This window comes from Schistocerca cancellata, chromosome 9 (genome assembly GCF_023864275.1).
Source record: "Schistocerca cancellata isolate TAMUIC-IGC-003103 chromosome 9, iqSchCanc2.1, whole genome shotgun sequence".
Classification (NCBI taxonomy): Eukaryota; Metazoa; Arthropoda; class Insecta; order Orthoptera; family Acrididae; genus Schistocerca; species Schistocerca cancellata.
Window position 1 is genome coordinate 287739458 of NC_064634.1, and position 17564 is coordinate 287757021.

Here is a 17564-nt window from a genome sequence, read left to right on the forward strand (position 1 = left end):
GTAATTTTTTCTTGTATTTTAGCACTGAAGATGGATATTTATAGCCAAAGTCTAGATTTGCAAACACAATAAAAATATTTTTCGTCATTTACTGAAACAACTGACATACACTCATTAATATTTTCTTATAGTTTTAAAAACGAATCCAAATAACGAAACATGAATATCTTTATTTCACAAACAGATCTTACATTTGATACAATATCTATATTTTTTTAATACCCATAACTGGTACAAATTAACAACACTAAGTGATGTGATAATGATAGTAAGCAGATAAACCATCAATTTATTTTCAGCATGTAGCAATGCATTCTTAAGCAACATTGTAGCATTTTACTTTGAGGTATGATCACTGTTCATTCTTGAAAACATTAAAAGAATGAATTGTTGTGTTATCAAGGACATGAAACATAAACATTTAAATACTCAGTAAAATCTTAAAAACTGAACTCCAGAAAACCGTACTATGTTGACCTACCGTTGTGTCATACTCTGGCATGGTCATGTTATGAATATGCCGTATGGTGGGGCATGCAGTCAGCATGTCACTCTTCCAGCTATTTTAATCTTTTCAGATCTTATAGCTGCTAATGCTCACACTCACTTCACATCATGAGGTTGAGTGTACCCTGTACCAGTTCTCACACCAAAGAAAAATCACTGGTACACATCAGGGTTTGATGCTCTGACCAATCAGCTACAGAGGCAGGCCAAGTGTGGCATCATTCTTGAAAACTCAAGTACAGTAGATTACCTGTATGGCAAAAAGTGCAAACTTATATTTACATTTCTGTAGCCAGAATGGTCTACCTCTACAGCTGAGGTCCCTAACGCATGATTGTGCAGTGGTACTGAACTCTGAGGTAAACAAACTGGCACAGATACTAGTGGTAGAAAATTTCCACAGCTGGTCTTTGGCTGAAAGGGGGAACAGAGGTGGTGGCTTAAGGTTTCTGACCACCAGTCTTTGTGCCAGTGTCCTGGATTAAATTCGAAACTTCTCTGCCGTATCTTATAAAGTGAGAGCATGTGACAGTGTCGATGGTGACCTGTCCGTCAAATGGGTCGATAAGGTTGGTAGCCCCCTTGGCTCTCTCCGTGAGGAGTAAGCTACTTGTAGGAATCGAGTTTCAGCCTCTCCCTTCCTTACAGCCACAAGAACACAAACCAAAAACTATACTGAAAAAGCAATCATCACAGCCACGAGCATGATACAGATACATTCCTGGCACTTCATAACAAGTTTGAGGAAAGTGATGGCAAACCACCTGCACTAGGACATTGCTTAGAACAGCAATGGATTTGTGTACCTCATCCACTATGCTCTGCCCATGAATACTGGACTATTTTCACTCTGATAGACATAATATTCAGGATTTTAGTATTTGTGAACAATGCGTAACTCATAAATACAGAATGGCAACATGTCAACAAACTCTGAACATTACTAATAAGCTATAATAAAATGAAATGAAGCTGCCAGGCACACGAGTGACAAAACTACTACAACTGTACATTGTCCTATTATGTAGAATGTCCGTGATGATATTTGTCTTGGAAATTTTGCTGTCCTAGGAATCAAGAAATTACCCTCCGAATTCCCCTGTGACTAGATGCGTAAATTTTGGTAACTCTCATGTGGTTATCAGTGTAACAAAACAGCTGGACAACAAAATACTCTCATCTAAGCATACTCCTTCAGAATTGAAATAATGGTGTGCCATGCAGCTATGTCAGTGATCAGTGATTTGTTTTGATATACAGGGTGTTACAAAAAGGTATGGCCAAACTTTCAGGAAACATTGCTCACACACAAACAAAGAAAAGATGTTATGTGGACATGTGTCCGGAAACGCTTAATTTCCATGTTAGAGCTCATTTTAGTTTCGTCCACCTACGCTCAATGGAGCACGTTATCATGATTTCATACGGGATACTCTACCTGTGCTGCTAGAACATGTGCCTTTACAAGTACGACACAACATGTGGTTCATGCACGATGGAGCTCCTGCACATTTCAGTCGAAGTGTTCATACGCTTCTCAACAACAGATTCGGTGACCGATGGATTGTAGAGGCGGACCAATTCCATGGCCTCCACGCTCTCCTGACCTCAAGCCTCTTGACTTTCATTTATGGGGGCATTTGAAAGCTCTTGTCTACGCAACCCCGGTACCAAATGTGGAGACTCTTCGTACTCGTATTGTGGACGGCTGTGATACAATACGCCATTCTCCAGGGCTGCATCAGCGCATCAGGGATTCCATGCGACGGAGGGTGGATGCATGTATCCTCGCTAACGGAGGACATTTTGAACATTTCCTGTAACAAAGTGTTTGAAGTCACGCTGGTACGTTCTGTTGCTGTGTGTTTCCATTCCATGATTAATGTGATTTGAAGAGAAATAATAAAATGAGCTCTGACATGGAAAGTAAGCGTTTCCGGACACATGTCCACATAACATATTTTCTTTCTTTGTGTGTGAGGAATGTTTCCTGAAAGTTTGGCCGTACCTTTTTGTAACACATATATATAATAGAGGGAAACATTCCCCCTAAGGTAAGTCTTTCCGCTCCCAGGATTGGAATGACTCCTTACCCTCTCCCTTAAAACCCAAATCCTTTCGTCTTTCCCTCTCCTTCCCTCTTTCCTGACGAGGCAACCGTTGGTTGCGAAAGCTAGAATTTTGTGTGTATGTTTGTGTATCTATCGACCTGCCAGCGCTTTTGTTTGGTAAGTCTCATCATCTTTCTTATATATATTATTTACCAAACGAAAGCGCTGGCACGTCGATAGACACACAAACAAACCCAAATCCTTTCGTCTTTCCCTCTCCTTCCCTCTTTCCTGACGAAGCAACCATTGGTTGCGAAAGCTAGAATTTATGTGTGTATTTGTGTTTGTGTGTCTATCGACGTCCCAGCGCTTTCGTTTGGTAAGTCACATCATCTTATATATATGTCTTTAAATATGTCTGCTTGTGTCTGTGTATGTGTGGATGGATATGTGTGTGTGTGTGTGTGTGTGTGTGTGTGTGTGTGTGTGTGCGCGAGTGTATACCCGTCCCTTTTTCCCCCTAAGGTAAGTCTTTCCGCTCCCGGGACTGGAATGACTCCTTACCCTCTCCCTTAAAACCCACATCCTTTCGTCTTTCCCTCTCCTTCCCTCTTCCCTGATGAGGCAACAGTTTGTTGCGAAAGCTTGAATTTTGTGTGTATGTTTGTGTTTGTTTGTGTGTCTGTTGACCTGCCAGCACTTTCATTTGGTAAGTCACATCATCTTTGTTTTTGGGTGTATATATATATATATATATATATATATATATATATATATATATATATATATATATATAATAGAGGGAAACATTCCATGTGGGAAAAATATATTTAAAAAGAAAGATGATGAGACTTACCAAACAAAAGCGCTGGCAGGTCGATAGACACACAAACAAACACTAACATACACACAAAATCCAAGCTTTCGCAACAAACTGTTGCCTCATCAGGAAAGAGGGAAGGAGAGAGAAAAAGACGAAAGGATGTGGGTTTTAAAGGAGAGGGTAAGGAGTCATTCCAGTCCCGGGAGCGGAAAGACTTACCTTAGGGGGAAAAAAGGACAGGTATACACTCGCACACACACACACATATCCATCCACACATACACAGACACAAGCAGACATTTGTAAAGGCCAAGGTGACGCGGCACTGTGGGCCACCGACGTGTCCGAAAAATGTCTAACGATGCAACAGTTTGAAGGTGCAAAAATTCTGGTCCGATAGCGTCCAAGAAAGACTACGAAAGGAGTTGTACAGTCCAGAAATGTACAGTCCTAAGATGGGAACGTTACGCAAATATTTCGGAAAGTATATAAACAAAACCAGGTACTGGGACGAGCCAATGTCCGATCGTGACATAATCAGATTGATAAAAATGAAGTTGCCCAGTGAAATTAAAAGATATTTCATCAATGTGCCGGAATACGATATAGAACAATTCATGGAAATAGTGGATTCTGTTGACGTATTGATCGAAGATATGAAAACCGAAAACAAGTGGAACCATGCAGGCTGTAATCAACAAAAAGCCGATTACAATAGCGGCCACAGTAATGGTAGTAACTTAGTAACAAATGGTAACGGGAATAGGGAAGAGCACTGGCAACAGAATCGAGGCACAAACAGTGGCAATGGTTATAACGGCAACGGTTATAATCGTCAAAATCGAAAGAGACATCATAATGAACGCATGAGTAATGGATATAATGGTAACGGCAATCCGCAATGGCGGAATAACCGAAACCAGTGGCATGGTCGTAACAAACCGACACCACAGTGGCAACAAAACACAGCGCCACAATGGAACGCCAACCCACGTCCATCACAGAGCATGTCAGGAAGTTACAACCGACCACCGCAAAACCAGAGCCATACACAATATCAAAATACACCATCGGTGAGACAGGGCGGCCAACCCAACAGTAGCAACAACAACAACAACAACAACCACCAGAACCATAATGTGAGGTTAGTGGAAGTGACAGACAACTGTCAACCCACTAATGCTCATCCGTTAAACTAAAGACAGCCACAATCCGCTCTCCGTTGTTGGCTGCAGGACGGTGTAGTGAGGGCACATCCACGGATGACAGCCATAAACTTTGAATGCTGAGATACAATGAGGGAACAAAAATAGAAATGGAACTCTTAGACATACCGCAGAAATGTAACCGAACCGACAAAAGTGTTGTGCAGGCTATATTGAAGCAGATATGTACGGAGCACCAATACAGATAATAGTCGATACTGGTGCGTCAACCAATGTCACGAGTGCAAATTTTTACAAGTACTTGAGTCAAAATAATAGAATGCCAGTATTGCCAGTGAAGAATTGTCGTATTACAGGTGCAATAGGTGCACAATCTCATATCATAAAGCACCAGGTGCAAGTCGAGTTTACGGTAGGAAATGAAGCAATGAAATGCTCGTTCCTAGTAGTTAAAGGATTAGGTGTTGCTTGCATCCTGGGGATGGAATTTTTACGCCAGAGGGACGCAAAAATCGACCTCTTGTGTGGGGAAGTAAGCCTTATGAATGAGGATAGACGTGTAATTTTGCCGTTGTTCAGGACACGGGAAGTGCACGGTAAATATTGCCGGAGCTTTCAGTCGAGATTCGAAGGAATACAGGTAATGAATTTATATTCTGACTTAAGTACAAGACAAGCATGTTATAAAGAGTTTATTACTGAGGACAGAGAGGAAAAAAGGAAACTGATAGCCATGAAAGTCAGGGAGTCAGAACATTTGACTGAAGCACAACAAAACGAATTGACTCAGCTACTTACAGAATATGAGAATGTGTTTTCGGAAAAACCCGGTGTTATCGAGGGCTACACCTTTAACATCGAAGTGGTACCTCACGATACTTTCTGTCACACAAACTACACCATCCCGTGGTCAAAGAAGGAGGCAGTTACGAAGGAAATAAGAAAAATGCTTGATTGGGGGATAATTGAACCATCTCTATTCCCGTACAGCAGTCCGCTCGTGGCCGTAGCGAAAGCGGATGGCAGTATACGTCTCGTGCTTGATGCGCGCGATATTAACAAAATAATTGTACCTGTCAGAACGCGACCAGAAAACCTGGATGAACAGATACAGAAGTTTTATGGAGTTAAATATCTGACCTCTGTTGATATGCGTTCATCGTATTGGCAAATCCCACTAACTGAATCATCAAGAAAGTACACTGCCTTTGTGTTTGCCAGCAGAAGTTACCAATTTAAAGTTTTACCATTTGGATTAAATGTTAGTGCAGGTGTCTTCATTGCAGCGCTCGATAAAGTATTAGGACCAGATTTGTTGGACCGAGTAACGTTGTATGTTGATGACTTAATAGCTATTCCCGATTGGGAAAGCCACATGGACACGCTGAGATGCGTACTAAAAAGATTTTCTGAGGTAGGCATAACAGCAAACCTCGCAAAATCCAAATTTGGCAGGGAGAGAATAAAATTTCTTGGTCATGTAATATCACCTACAGGTATTGTGCCCGATCCGGAGAAAATGGCAGCAATTGAGAACTTCCCTCCTCCGAGAACCAAGAAACAGTTAAAGGCATTTCTGGGTCTAGTGTCATTTTTCAGACGATTCATACCTGACCAGCTTTTAAATGATAATACCCTCTTAAACTTGTTGAGAAAGGATACACCCTGGATATGGAATGAACTGTGCCAGCAGTCATTTGAGCAAATAAGACAAGCCCTTCTAAATGCTAATCTACTGTCACATCCTGACATGTCAAAGGAATTTTGCCTTTCTACAGACGCCTCCACTGTCAGACTAGGCGCTTGTTTATTTCAAATCGATGAGGATGGTGGAAACAAGAACGTAAGAATAATCGGTTTTGCAAGCCGAGTGTTGTCAAGTTGTGAACGATCATATACAGTCACCGAACTCGAAACACTAGCAGTAGTATGGGCCATGAAGAAGTTCAGATACTATGTGTACGGAAAAAAGGTAAAAGTTTTCTGTGATCATCAGGCCTTAAGTTTCTTGCTGACATGCAAGTTAATGCACGACAGGTTGACTAGGTGGGTGCTTGCTCTGCAGGAATATCAATTTCAAATAATGTATATAAAAGGTTGTGACAACGTAGTACCTGATGCTTTGTCACAGTTGCCGCAAGGTCTGCCTGAGTTAACAACAATACTAGAACAGGCAACAGAGTACAAAATTTTAGTTATGAAAGACCCTACTTGTCAAAAAAAGTTCCTGCAGACGTGCAAGCAACTGCCTAGTTTACAGGACGAAGATCCCGCCCTGGGAAAAGTCAAACAAGAACTCCTATCTTCGGGTGGAAATCAGATAGGTAACCATTATTCTGTGCAAAATGGGGTATTATATTACCGGAAGGATGTTAACAAGGACTTGTGGCGTATCTGTGTACCGGAAGTATGTATCGGTGATTTAATCTGGCACGTGCACCTTTTGTGGGGACACGTGGGCATTGAAAAATGTAGAGCACTTCTCGCAAGACAACGTCATTTTAAGAATATGAAAAGAATAATTCAGAATGTTGTAAGGACATGTGTAGTTTGTCAAAGGACGAAACCTACAAATCTGCCCACTATAAGTGAATTGCACCCTGTTGTTCCTAACAAACCATTACGACTAGTTTCTGTTGACATTCTAGGGCCACCACCCACTGGCAGAGGTGGTGTGAAATATGTATTTGCTGTATATGATGCCTTTTCCAAATTTCTAAAATTGTATCCTGTAAAAGCTTCAACGGCCACACCCCTCATCCAGAAATTACGAACAGATTATTTTGTGAATGTTGACAAACCACAGATCATATTATCCGATAATGCCACCTATTTTACTGGTCTCAAATGGAAAACGTTTCTACAAGAGCAAGGTATTAAACGCATTTTTGTAGCTCGATTTCACCCAGAGAGCAGTCTGGTAGAGCGTACCTTTAAAGAGTTGAACAGGTTCATGAGAACTTACATTCCGAATCGCCACACCAAGTGGGCAGAATACGTTTCGACTTTTGAGGAACTCCACAATAGATTGCCACATTCAGCCACCGGTTATACTCCACTAGAAGTCATGTTTGGAAAGAATGAAACCGACAGCTGGCTGTCACCATTACCTACTGTACCACAACAAGTTGTACCTCACGAACAAATTATAGCTGAGACTCTAAATAACTTAACGAGGTGCGCGGAGCGCCGAAAGGAGAAGCATGACAAGAAAATAAAGAAGGTAACAGTGTATCAACCAGGTGACTTGGTGCTAATAAGGACTTATCCTAAGTCATCTCTGTTAGTGAAAAAGAATTAAAAAAATGGCAACCGGTGTATGCCAGGCCCTACAAAATCATAGACATACCACATGGATGTAGCTATTTGTTGGGTGACGTAGAATCGGAAGAGATTAAAGGACTCTATCCATATAAAGACTTAAAGAAGTTCGCTCAGTAGAGCAACTTTTACATATGTGAATAATAGGTTAAGTTTATAGTGTATTTTTTTTGTGAGTAAATGTTCAGATTTTAGTGTAACATTTAAAGACAATGAGGCACACAAGATTAGTGCGATTCAATTTTGTAGATGTTAAGGAATAATAGTATTTTTAAACAATTGCATTTTGAAAAAAAAGAGAACGTAGATTTAAGAATATTTTAAAAATTTCATGTTGAAAAATTATTTAAAAAATAAAAAATTCAACAGCATGTAATGATGAAAGAATTTTTCATTAGTGTGTCATGGATATTTTTGAACTGTAGTAGTAACGCAACTTATGAAATTCAATATTATGAGTGTATATGTTGTTCCATGTATTTATGTCTATATCGATCTTGAAATATGCTCAATCATAATTTACTGAACAACATGAGTGCAGGGTGTACATCACCCAAGGTACCTCATGTGTTGTGGACAAGGTACAAAGCAAATCAGTAAATGCGACTACCGCTAAGCACCGTTAAAATATATTGCCATCTGCTAAGGCAGAGATTTACACAAATTTATCGTGTAAACAAAAGTCACAAATCAAACACTAATCTAGGAACTTGCACGCTAGGCCTAGATTATAAAATGTGTACGATAATGCGAGAGGCAAAGTTTTGTAAAGTTGAGCCTGGCTCTGGAGGGCAAGTACGCAATGAGTGGGCAGACATGACATGGGGACTTACCTCAGATGAGACGGAAATACAATTGTATAGTCAAAAAAAAATCTGAAGGCAAGTACTACTAAGTGGAAAATGAAAAGAGATAATTAGTGCGAGAGACTGGTAAAATCCAGCACGTGCCAAAATCCAGTTCAGACTGAATGAAATACATTAGTGTTTGTGAACTAATCGAAACAGTTACTTTAAGCAGTGTGAAAAACTGTGAAGGTGAAACTGTGATATGGACAGTGAAGTACTAGTATTGAACGTTCAACAGCGGTGAGGACGCCAAACGCCAATATTACGCTTGAAAAACTGAATTTGCTTATAAATGTGAACTGTTAATGTGAAGTGAACCCACAGTCAATATTTTTGGGACAGACTGTAGTTTCAGTGAGCACAATAACGCGAGATTGGAATGCGATGCGTGGACTGTTGCAAAACAGTGACCGCAGAAACGGCGAATGTTTGTGCTAAGCTCGTACTGGGACAGTCACCAGTGCCTGCGAGTGCGGCGAAAACATAAATAATTGTGTCAAGACAAAAACTGACGTGTAATGGAAACAGTGGCGCAACAAAACTTCATTCACGGGAGAAGATCCATGTCATGTATTCTGCAAGACAGTGCTAGCTTGACACTCGGAAACTGGCGAAAACTTAACAACAACTGCCGCACTAATAAATGCTCCTTTCCCACTAGCGTAACCATCTGCAGCGGGAAACAAATATTACGTTGGTTGTGTGTATGTTTCATGTACTACGTCGGAGATGCGTAGCAGAGCTGACTCCTGCCAACAAGCGCAGGAGGCGGATATCATCCCACTCCTCCACGCCGGCCGAGACAGAAGCGCATCGCCAACCGTGCAGCCGATCAGCTGATTCTGACGTTCCGCGACGGCGAGAGACACGCTGGCGTCGAGCGGGCGTTGACCTCTCCGCCGCCGCCGTGAACGTCGAGCACCAACGCCGGCGCGAGCTAAACGTCGCGGCGTAGATCATCAACGACACCGCAATCAATTGTTACAATGACCTCACTTTTTGCATAGTGCAACAAAAAATTATTTGTAATGTATACACATCCTGTACTCCAATGACATCCCAGAAACAATTAAGTGAAAGTAACCAAAGCAGTTAGTCTGTCGCTCCGCCGAGGTTTTCCCCAGGGTTTCCCTACGGCCGCGCCAAATGGGGAGCAAACAGTTGACACCCCTGGGACTTCAAGTTTATGGACTAACTCGTGATTGGATACCTTTGAACACTGCAAAAGTTGCAACCCAAAAAGAAGCAGCCAAAATTGTATTCTATTGTATTCTATGTCCTTTTCTTTTGTACATGACTGTATACGTAACCAATTGTATATTTTATTGTTATGTAGATAACTTCATCTGTATTACACTTTGTGTGCAACACACCTCAGTAATTTAACAATTTAAATATACGATGTGACATATGTAGACTGTGAAAGAAAAATCTGTGTGTGGACACTGTGAACATGAAAGAGGAACATTTTTTATGACAAACATTTCGGGGGCAATATAGCGTCCCCAGAGCCATATTGCGAAAAGACTTAAAAACAATATTTATAAATAAGAGACATTCATAAATTGAATAATATTTTTTTTTTTCATGTAGCCGTAAAACAATAATTTCTCTGTCGAGAAATGCAAAGAAATGCAATGCAAAGAAATATAACAAAGTGATCTAAAGAGACGACAAGATACGCTCCTTTGTTAATTTTTTAGTCGTCTTCTCTTCCTCTTGTCTTGAGTGTGTATAGACGGACATCTTTCGAGTGCTGACAAATGTAAGCATATTTGTATGAGTTAAGCAGATGATATATTAATTGAATATTATTGTGCACTTTTAATTTGTAAGAGGTGATCCCGATTTCATGTCCGCCTTCCTTGAATTAACCTGCATTCAAGTAATTTACAGTTCAACAATCGCAGCGGCCGATGCAGCCAACGACGCCATTACGTGGCGATATTAACTTATGAAAAATTAGCGGAAGCGGAAAATTCGCCCGCTATTAACATAATATTAATTTTTCTCCACAGCCGCCCGATGTTGCAGAAAATACTTAGCTTTAAGATTCTTATTTTCAGTACCATAGCCGAGACCCAGAGCCAGGACTCCGACTACAATACAATGGTTAACGGAGGTAAGAAAAAGGCCGCAATTGTAATTAATAACTAAAGATCTTTTGCTTTAAAGTGAATTGACTAGCCGAGGAAATTAATATGAAAAGTTTATTACATTGTTCAGCTTGTATGCTCATGTTTTAAGATGCAGCAAGTCTAACATTCATTAACGTAACAAATAATTTGAGATTAATATTGTTAAAAAGGAGAACTTCAGGAAAGAATTTAACCGTAAAGTCAAAATTAAATGGAATATCATTTTTATTAAGGCCCACCACGTAAGACGGCAACAATCAAAAAATAATAATAATAATAATAATAACAATAATAATATATTAAATTACGACGGCCGAAGGATGCGAGACATACCAACAACTGACATACCACATCAACAGTAGTCTGTAAACAGGGTAGAATACTCCATACTTTTAGTTTCCATATTGATGACAGCTATAACTGGAAGCAGCAGCATTTTACTGAGCTGTTCAAACAATTAAGTTCAGCTGTTTTTGCTCTTAGTAACATTGCTTGTCTTGAGAACAAATGGCTCAAGCTCCTGGCTTATTTTCTGTATTTCCACTCAGTAATATTGGATGGAATAACTTTCTGTGGTAGCTCATCACTTAGAAAGTATTGATTAAGTACAAATAATGTGTGGTGTTCACTCATATCTCTCGTGTAGGCACTTCTTCAATGAGCTGGGGACTTTAACTGCACTATCACAATACGTATGTTCATTAACGAAGTTCATTGTAAATAATTCATCATAGTTCGAGAAGAATAGGGACATCCATACCTACAACACTAGAGGAAAAAATAGCCTTTATTACCCATTGTTAAGGCTGTCTGTGGCTCAGAAAGGGGTTCAATATGCAGCAACAAAAAAATTTTTGATCACTTTCTCAATAATGCAAAATGTGTGGCAGATAGCTAAACAAGTTTTAAGTCTAAACTAAAATAATTTGTCCTCGAGTACTACTCCTATTCCATGGATGAATTTTTATTTAAAAACTAGTAGACTGAAAAAAAGGACCCCAGCTTTCAAATGTAGCTGCATAAGCAGGACTAAAAATATGTACATTAATGTAACAACTATCATGTACACATATCATGGGAACTGACTCATTCCACACCATTTCTATAGGAGAATTGGTCAAAAGTGTATGCAAGATGTAACAAACTAAAAATACACTGCTGGATATTGTTTAGCTATGGGACAAGGTCCTTCATCAGAAGGTGCGCGCGCACACACACACACAAGACAACAGCGCTCAGAGATGACAGTGGGCATGTGCGAGTTAAATAATATCCAACTGTCTACTTTAAATGTTCCCATCTGCAAATAAACCCATCCTCTAAACGGTAAGTAGTAATCTATTCTAATGTTGATAAATTCTACGAACAAATTGACTGATTGCTATGTCATCTCCTGTAACTTCATGAATCATTAACCTGTATATTTAGCACTTTAAGGAAAGAGTTATCTGGAAACTGTGCATCTGATATCAGAATTTACCAACAGGTATGTGGGGTACTGTCATGGTTTGATCACATGGTAAAGAAAATCTGTAGAAATTTCTGCATCATCTCAGGAGGTTTATAGGGCACCTTCAGGTATATCAAGCATGTAAAATAAAATGGATGTCTACTTCTCCCTGAAATCTTGATAATGACAGAAACCAGATGGTACACTGGGAAATTCCAACTACAAGAAGAAAACATACATAGGTCTAGATCTAAGTGCTGCAAGTTCCTGCCATCCAGTTAAGTGCAATACTGTGCTCACCACCTTTGTACAAAGTATTTGAGTCATTTGCAACAAGAAAAGCCTGCTTGCCAAGTTAAAACATCCAAAGAAAACCTTCTGTATGAAGAGTTACTCTGAAAAGCAAATACATGTGTTTTCCATATTACTACTACTACTACTACTACTACTACTACTAATAATAATAATAATAATAATAATAACAACAATAATATAGAAAAGAAGAAGAAACCAGAACAAAAACAGTGTCTGACATTTCTTCCGCATGCAGAACTGCACACTGCCAAAATGAGATGCCAGAGAAATGGTACAAAATTTGTATTCCTTTCACTCAATATGCCACACTGAACACACAATGGGCACCATCACAAATTAGCTGGGGATATGAATGTCTGGAATTTACAGAACTGAATGGCAGTGCGGCATGTAATCCACTGGCCAGATATGGTGCCATCTGTCACAGTGCTGTGTGGAGCACTTAACAAGTATTCACCTCTGATAAGAGTCTAGTCTTCAGGGCACTGCACAGCAGAAACTGAGGACATATGTTGCATTTTGAATAGTCATAGTTTTTGTGCCATGGCAGTGGGCTTTGGGAGTCTCTTCGAAGAAGCAGTGGAAGTAATAGTGCATAATGATATCAACTGGATACAGTTTTCAATTAAGTTCTGCATGGGACAGTATGTTAGTGTGAATTCATCAAAAATGCTTCAGGTAGAGCTGTGAAGGCAGCATAGGCAACACCCAGATCCTCCAACTCAGGTAAGGATATACCCTGCTGAGGAAGCTGTGGTCCAGCAGTTTAAGAAAGAAAAAAATCAAACCCCCATGAGAACACAAACACTTCCCCTGAAGAATGACTAGTAGGAAACTTGTTGAAGGATTGTTTTAATATGACACTGCCACTTGTCTGATCTCTTGAAAACACTTTATCAATGAGCACATGATATTTTGTAACAAAACACTTCTGCATGAAACAGTAATGGCAATATCTTTTGTGGTGTATGTTGGAGACAATGTAAATGAAAACAGGATAAGAAACAGAATTTGTGAAGTCCTAGTTAATGAGGCCACAAACATAGCATTCTGTTATCAGTACTGATACATACATGAATTCTGTCACCACTAGTATTACAACTCCTGGATGCTGTTATACAATATCTACAATGAAGAAACATTTATGGGTTTGGATAAAGCAAACAATTTCGTGTTCTGCAAATTAGACACAAATTTATTGTTCCCAGGTTTACATGACATGAGTCTGTGGGTGACAGCTCTTGATCACTCATTAGCAGATCACAGACTGTAGGCCTAATGCATAATACCCTGACCAGCACACTACTTAAAAAAATCTTTCTTGCTGAGGAGATTTGAATTTGCTCATATATTCTCAGTATTCAGATTTGTCACCATACTAGTAAAATTACAAATACAGCAGCAATGACATTTCATAATGTTCTACAATCCTGTGTCATAATGTTCAGTTAATAAAAAGTAAATCTAATTGCAAGAGATTTGGCTATACACATATAAAGGATTTTGTCACTGTAAAAGAAAAACAGGCCTTCTAAGAAAGGGCTGCTTTGAGTTCTTTGCTCTGTGACAGTTTTGCTCTCTGACCTGAGAACTGTCATTTCAGGGTGGAAAAATTATCAGAGTAAAATTAAAATCAGCAGATTCAAAAATTTCATGCAATAATTCACATTAAATAAGTTAAATGCTTTTGAAATATTACAGCACGAGATGCACTGACCTTACATCATTTACAGCTGCACTAGAAAAAATATGGAATTCACCTACATGCTGGAAGTATATGTCAATAAAATGAAAGAAAATATAAAATTATGAATGCATTTCCTTGAGATATGAAAACCACAGAAATGGCCCAATAATAAAATATACAACCTATTAACTATCATGTATAAAATTGGCAATTATATTAAAAATTGATTTTAAATGAATAAATACAAATTGTGCAATAACACTGATTTATTCAGGTTTCTGACCAAATAGTAGAATAGTTCAGAAACAAGCCAACTCTCACACAATTTTAAGAAAAGTTTTTGTTTTAATTGTTTCCTAACAAAGTAAATATTTGGCTGCCGAAGGAAAAATTTCATATATTAGCTATTTATCTCAAGATATTCTTTCTTCAGTGTTCTCTGTTCATTCATAATTAGTGCAGCATAATGTTTTTATGTAACTTATTAAATGCATCAACCTGTTATTTTTGGAACTGTGCACTAATGAGGGCTGTTCTCCAAAAATAAACTACCTTGACAACAGAAATAACGGTGCAAGTAAAAAAAAGAGTATTAAAAATTTATTGCACTTGTTCCTTCTTAATGAAAAATGAAATAAGAAATAAGCATTGCAATGAGTCTCTCTTTTATTCTTTATGAAGCAGATATAGCAATCACACGTTCAAGTGCCCATCTTCAGCTACATACCATTCACTGTAAAATAAGAATGCTACCATATATTACTAATTATCAAATTAAAGTTTATTTGAGCCACTGTTATTGAGGCTGCATAATATATGCTGGAACATAATAAACATGAGCAATATTCAATGGTATGGACAAAACAGACGTATCATGTCACCATATTGTAACTTTCACATTTTAATTTTTAAGCAACATCTCTATATTTGCATTTCTGTTTACCAAGAGTTTTACATATTACAACATATGACTGCAACATACTTTTAACAAAGAACACCACCAATTTGATCCATAAACACTATTGTTTTATGAAATTTACACTTTGTTCAGCAGCAAGTATGAAGTAGCTTTGAAATCCAAAAGTTAGTGTAGGACAGCTTTCTTAGAACTTTACAGGATTCCTTGTGATTCCATTACTATCCCACACAATACTCTGTTTGGGTGCAAGTAATATTCAAGAGCATTACAAAAGATTTTAAAGTTAACGGGTACACATGTTTATTGAGTTTCACTCACCATCTGGGATATTGCACAAATTAGGAAACAATGGCTCAATATTAATAAAGCAGATTAGAGAAACTGTGTGCAAATTTAAGTATACACACTATGACTCCAGTGATGACTTAAAAAAAAAAAGCATGCATGTGTAGACCTACTGCTTCACCTAGCATACAATGCTTATTACAGCGGCAGGTTCTGGGAACTTTTGATTATACACACTGTGTGTGTGTGTGTGTGTGTGTGTGTGTGTGTGTGTGTGTGTGAGAGAGAGAGAGAGAGAGAGAGAGAGAGAGGAGTTGTGTTCGCAGACAGAAAAAATCTACTAGAGCCAAATGGCATATAAAGAGAGAACTAAAAAAAACAGGGGGGAAATAAACGTACTTCTAGTAAATTCAGCATAAATGCACTGTTAAATTTGCAACAGAAAAGACATGTTTAAAATCCATCTTAAAATGACACATAATTTGCTTACTATAAACAAGTGACTCAGCCATAACTTATTCCCACAATTAAATTACAATACAAAAATACAGTGCAGTTTTTATCACAGAGTAGAGTAATAACCTGCATATCATCTTCTTGCACTCCATCTTTATTTACAAACAGTGGGCAAAAAAATGGACACCAATTCTTCACTTTATTGGGAACTGCCTTTAAACATTTTTCTGCTTATTAATAAGCTGTAAACAAAGACTAGTTTCCATTATATAAAAAACTTCAGAAACTATACAGGAAAGACATTGTTGATATAAATATCTTATTCAAACTGCCCTCAACATACTAGTTTAAGATACACTAAGCTGGTTATTCTGTATTCAGTATGTCCAAAATCAACTCTTTCACAGAACAGCACAGCAAGTCTCCCAACATCTTGCACGGCTCAGAAACGTGAAGTAGACAACTGCAAAGCACTGCTTTTCACTCACACAAAACAGCACAAAATTGTGTAATGTAATAACAAAAGTGACAAGCAACTAAAACAAGGACCAATGAGTTTTCAGAGACAATACTACAATTAGAGGTAAACCGAGCTGTGCAAAATGAGTTTCCAATCTTTGAGATAACTTCACTTGTCTATGGTAGTAGTCCATCATCACATCATTTTCATAATGCAAAAAAAATCTTTAACAGTAACAACCACGGGCCAAAGTAGCAGTAGCCAGAAAGAACACAGTTTCACAATGACAGTGGTGCTGCCTATCCATAACTGGCAGTTTCCTCACTCCAGAAGCCCAAAATGGAAATGAAATGAGCATTCTCTTTCCATTGATTAACAAATTCACAGGCAAGTTCTGTCCAAACCTCATACATATGGTACCATGCGAGACAGGCGCAGAATGAAGTCGAGAATGAAGAACCAGGCACGACGAGCTGTCTGGGATCGCATCATCAACATCCTCCATATCACCAGTACTGCCAAAAGCTGTGTCACTCGATGAATCCAGAACATCCTGTAAACATGAAGTTGGTTAACTACTTGACATAAGTCCAACGGAGGGAATGGCGAAACTAACTAGAATTCAGTTCCTGTCTGTTGAAGTACATTACTTAAGGTGCCTCCATTACACACTATTTTTGATCTGTTGACCTACCTCATTTATGGGGAAGCGCCAATCACGTTGAGTTTTTTTTTTTTTTTTTTTTTTTTTTTTTTTTTTTTTTTTTTTTTCCCCAGAAACTCTCATTCACATGTTCAGGGGTTTTGCAGTTTTGGACACAACAGAATGTGCTAACAAAGTTTTGATCACAAAACCACTATGAGCAATGAGACATGATATATAACTGAAATTCCTAAACCAAGAAATAAATAAACCAGTTGGAGACAAGATCACCACTATGACTGAAGAGAGAAATACAAGTAAGAAGCAATATGAAATAAATGTTTCATGTTCCTGAAGGCGTTAGTCCATCATGAATTTGTTATCCCTGGGTAACACAGTTAATCAGCATTCCTACCTTCATATGCTGAAAGACTGAACAAGACACTGAGAAAAAACAGACCATATTGTTACTGACTAAAGACTGGATCCTTCACC

General features: G+C 38.6%; 1 protein-coding gene across 3 annotated transcripts in view; it reads right to left on the minus strand.

Moving 5' to 3' along the window:
- Positions 1-14948: 14948 nt before the first annotated feature.
- Positions 14949-17564, minus strand: part of LOC126100227 (putative fatty acyl-CoA reductase CG5065) — a 505281-nt gene continuing 502665 nt past the window's right edge. For all 3 annotated transcript variants that reach the window (XM_049910804.1, XM_049910802.1, XM_049910803.1), the window contains one exon: positions 14949-16979. In XM_049910804.1, the coding sequence (XP_049766761.1) occupies positions 16832-16979 (148 nt within the window). In that variant the 3' untranslated portion in view covers positions 14949-16831. The remainder of the gene's footprint in view (positions 16980-17564) is intronic.